Below are 4,028 nucleotides of genomic sequence, written 5' to 3'. Positions count from 1 at the left end.
TTATTTCGTTAGATGCATCTGGGTCCATTATTTCGTTAGATGCATCTGGGTCCGGTATTTCGTTAGATGCATCTGGGTCCATTATTTCGTTAGGTGCATCTGGGTCCGGTATTTCGTTGGATGCATCTGGGTCCGGTATTTCGTTAGATGCATCTGGGTCCATTATTTCGTTAGATGCATCTGGGTCCGGTATTTCGTTAGATGCATGATTTCGCTGCATTCGTGGTTGTATCTCGACGTTCATCTGTTGCTGTTTGCTTCGTTTCAGGCTGCCGGCTCCACGCTCATTCTCACCTGGATTCCGAACGCCACGCTAAAGCGCAACCCCCACAGTATCGATGCCCATACCCCTGGCGGATCTCCCCTGCGCAGCCTCGTCGGGGTCAGCCCGTCGGGGTCGCCGAGGCTGTCTCGCTGCGACAGCGCCGCGTCACGAGTGTCGGTGAATAGCGAGCCAGGTGCGTGGTGCGGGCGGGGCATAGATAGCTGGGTCAACGGTGACGATTAGGTCGCGAAAGTGCACCTACGGAGTAGATCGATTCGTACCTGGGAACTGAATTGATCGATTCGTCTGAGTGAAATAGCCACGCCATGATTTTTCTGCTAGATCAGTCAAACTAGACTAGTTTATGTGTTTATCACGTGTGTGCGGCGAATTGTCGACCTTACGGCATTTCGTTGCTGAGCCTTGTCTTTTATAACGTCGTATTGCAACATTAATTCGCTAGAGGTGCCTGTCAGTCACTGCAGGTGTGCTAATTCAGTTTGTGAAGGCGTGAAAGTAGCACGTATTTTATATATATATATATATATATATACATACATAATATATGAATGGGTGTATAAATGTATTAGAGTGAAGTTCAGTAAACGGTTGTGATGACGTGCATGGGTGATGCCTATTGCAGGCAAGGAGTTGACATCACCGGACCAGGAATACAGGAGTCTGGACAGCTGGGCGTCTGTCACTGTGCCGTGCAGTGCGCGCCGGGGATGCCCACGTAACAGCAGGGACTGCACGAAGAGCATCACGTCGCAGGCAGGTAGGAATCGACGTTAATCCGTCGTCCGATTTGCCTTTTACGGAGTGTGATCGTTGCTCTGTGGCGATGACGTGGTTCTAACATCTACATCGGCTGAACACACAATTCTAGTTCTGTATGATAGTCGCTGGTGTGTACCATCTGAAAGATTTGCTGAGCTTAGCGTTGCTGGCTAGCTAGGTAGGGTTAAGGTGGTAGTTAGGGCTAGAGATTATAGTTACGGGTTAGGTTAGAGTTGGGGTTATGGTTAGTGTTATGTAATGTTTGGAGTTAGTGTAAGGTTTGGGGTTAGGGATAACCTCAGGGTTAGCCACAGGTAGGCACGTGCATCTTTGTGCCATACATTAATTACGTATACAGGTATTCGCACCTGCGTAACTAACGTGTGCATTTCACATTCCTCAGACTCCGGCATCGGAGCCGAGGATCTGCCGAAGATGGTGTTGACGGTTGCCAGCGGCGACGCGAATGGCACGAACATCAGCCCCGACACCGAGTCCTCACAGAGCAGCGGCATTCACGAGGAAGCACCCCCTGGTGGTGCGACCGCGCAGCCGACGATCGCTCGCGGCGGCGGTGCGCTGACGGACAGATGCAACGGTTATGGCGAGAACGAACGAGAGGCGCTGATCCACAACGGAGATAAGACGGACGCGTGCTCGGCCGCGACCCCTGACCCCGGTGCGCAGTCGCCGACGTCGTCACGAATCGAACAACATCGCCAAAACCAACAACAACAACAACAACAACACCAACAACAACAACAACAACAAAAACAACAACAACAGCAACAGTCGAACGTGCCTGAAATCTGTGAAAGTGCCACCGATCATCCGGCTAACGGCCGCGTTGATGACACAGGAGCGCCCCCTGATGGTGATGCCATCAATGCCAATGGAGCGCCCCCTGATGGTGATGCCCTCAATGCCAATGGAGCGCCCCCTGATTGCGACACCATCAATTCCAATGGAGCGACCCCTGGTGGCGATGCCATCAATGCCAACGGAGCGCCTCCTGGTGGTAATGTCGCAAACTACGCGAGCGTGCTCAAGGAGGTGCGCAAGGAGACGAAGCGACTCATCCTGAACCTCGAGATGGACGCCGACAATAACTCCGCCGCCGCCCAGCAGATGGCGCTCACGCCCGACATCGAGATCAGTCCGGAGACGGACGAATCCGACGACGACGACGACGACGGCACGGACAGCTCGTCGACGCGGACGAGCCACGGGCCTGACTCGCTGCCGCCGTCCCTGCCCGACTCGCCGGTGATGTCCTACCTGAAGCGCAACCCGATCCTGCAGGACAACCCGGAGAGCATCGCGCTCTCGCAGAGCCTCGGCAGCAGCTTCCACGAGGCCGGCGGCGGCGGCGGCGCGCACTTCTCACAGTACAGCCCGGGTAACCGGACGCCGCGCGAGCACGCGCTCGGCGTGTTCTCCGTCAACCTGCGTAAGTTTGTTCGTCTGTCAGTCGGTCCGTCGGTCACTTTGTCTGTCCCTCCTTTAAGCGGTATGTCCATCCGTCTATTGACCGTCCTTCTGTCTGTCCAGTTGTTTGTTGATCCATCATCTATTTTCTCTCCTTGTGTCCGCTCGCTTGTCTGTCCTTCTCCCATGCATCTTTTCGTCCGTCTTTCCACGCCTCCTCCGTGCATCCCTTCCTTCGTCCGTTCTTCCATGCCTTCATACATTCCTTCCTCCGTCCGTCCTTCCATGCCTCCTTGCATCCCTTCCTCCGTCCGTCCTTCCGTGCCTCCATGCATCCCTTCCTCCGTCCGTCCTTCCATGCCTCCGTGCATCCCTTCCTCCGTCCGTCCTTCCATGCCTCCATGCATGTGCTAGCAGGCTAGGCCGAGGATGATCAAAGAGACACCGCCACTTTGCCTGCGCGCCGCACACATCTAGCACGCGCTCTCGATTTGCGGAAAGTTACCATCATAATGTCGTCGGCTAGTTTTCATACGAGAGCTGATCCGTCACTGCACGCGCAAGCTTAGTGCACGCGCCAGATGCGGAGGCTGAAAGGGAAGATGAGGAGGATAGCGGCGGGATTGTAATCTCGTATTGTTGCTGTTTCGTGGTCCCGCCGGCGCCCCCCCCCCTTCTCCGTGAATCTAGGTCCGCGGCAACCCGCAGACGTGCGGTTAGCGGCATGCTGTGATTCAACTAGTGTAGAAATGCTCGCGCTCATGGCGCGTGTGGCGTTCAGGGCAAGATCAAAGGCGTTGCATCGTACGTATCTGCGCGGATGCCTAATATGGACGAGTGCTTGCGTGCGTGCGTGTGTGCGTGCGTGCGTGTGTACGTGCGTGCGCTCGTACGTGTGCGCGCATGTGGGTGAAAGTATAATGCAAACGCGCGCGCGCGTGTGTGTGTGTGCGTGCGTGCGTGCGTGCGTGCGTGCGTGCGTGTGTGTGTCTGTGTTGCTGCATGCGTGTGCGCGTGCATGTGCGTGCATGTGTGTGCTAGCTTTTCTACTCAACTGACACAGTTTCGGCCGTCTCTGTTGCGTGCTCTCCTCATGTGTCTCGCGTGCGGCTAGCTGGTGTATCTGATGCATCCGGTGTATCCGGTGTATCCGGTGTATCCGGTATATCTGGTGTATCTGGTGTATCTGGTGTATCTGGTGTATGTGGTGTATCTGGTGTATCCGGTGTATCCGGTGTATCCGGTGTATCCGGTGTATCCGGTGTATCTGGTGTATCTGGTGTATCTGGTGTATCCGGTGTATCCGGTGTATCTGGTGTATGTGGTGTATGTGGTGTATCTGGTGTATGTGGTGTATGTGGTGTATGTGGTGTATCTGGTGTATCTGGTGTATCTGGTGTATGTGGTGTATGTGGTGTATGTGGTGTATGTGGTGTATGTGGTGTATCTGGTGTATCTGGTGTATCTGGTGTATGTGGTGTATCTGGTGTATCTGTTGTATCTGGTGTATCTGGTGTATGTGGTGTATGTGGTGTATGTGGTGTATGTGGTGTAT

At 54.4% G+C, this 4,028-nt stretch overlaps 1 protein-coding gene across 1 annotated transcript in view; it reads left to right on the top strand.

Annotated features, from left to right (window-relative positions):
- LOC106818702 (TBC1 domain family member 16-like) overlaps positions 1 to 4,028 on the top strand; it is a 45,110-nt gene that overhangs the window by 16,961 nt on the left and 24,121 nt on the right. The window contains exons 2-4 of the mRNA XM_014823382.1: positions 269 to 458; positions 909 to 1,043; positions 1,449 to 2,495. Of these exons, the coding sequence (XP_014678868.1) occupies positions 269 to 458; positions 909 to 1,043; positions 1,449 to 2,495 (1,372 nt within the window). The remainder of the gene's footprint in view (positions 1 to 268; positions 459 to 908; positions 1,044 to 1,448; positions 2,496 to 4,028) is intronic.

The sequence above is a fragment of the Priapulus caudatus genome, unplaced genomic scaffold, assembly GCF_000485595.1.
Source record: "Priapulus caudatus unplaced genomic scaffold, Priapulus_caudatus-5.0.1 Scaffold37, whole genome shotgun sequence".
In the NCBI taxonomy this organism is placed as follows: domain Eukaryota; kingdom Metazoa; phylum Priapulida; class Priapulimorpha; order Priapulimorphida; family Priapulidae; genus Priapulus; species Priapulus caudatus.
The sequence above is the reverse complement of the archived record's forward strand: the minus strand, read 5'-3'. Positions and strand labels throughout refer to the sequence as shown.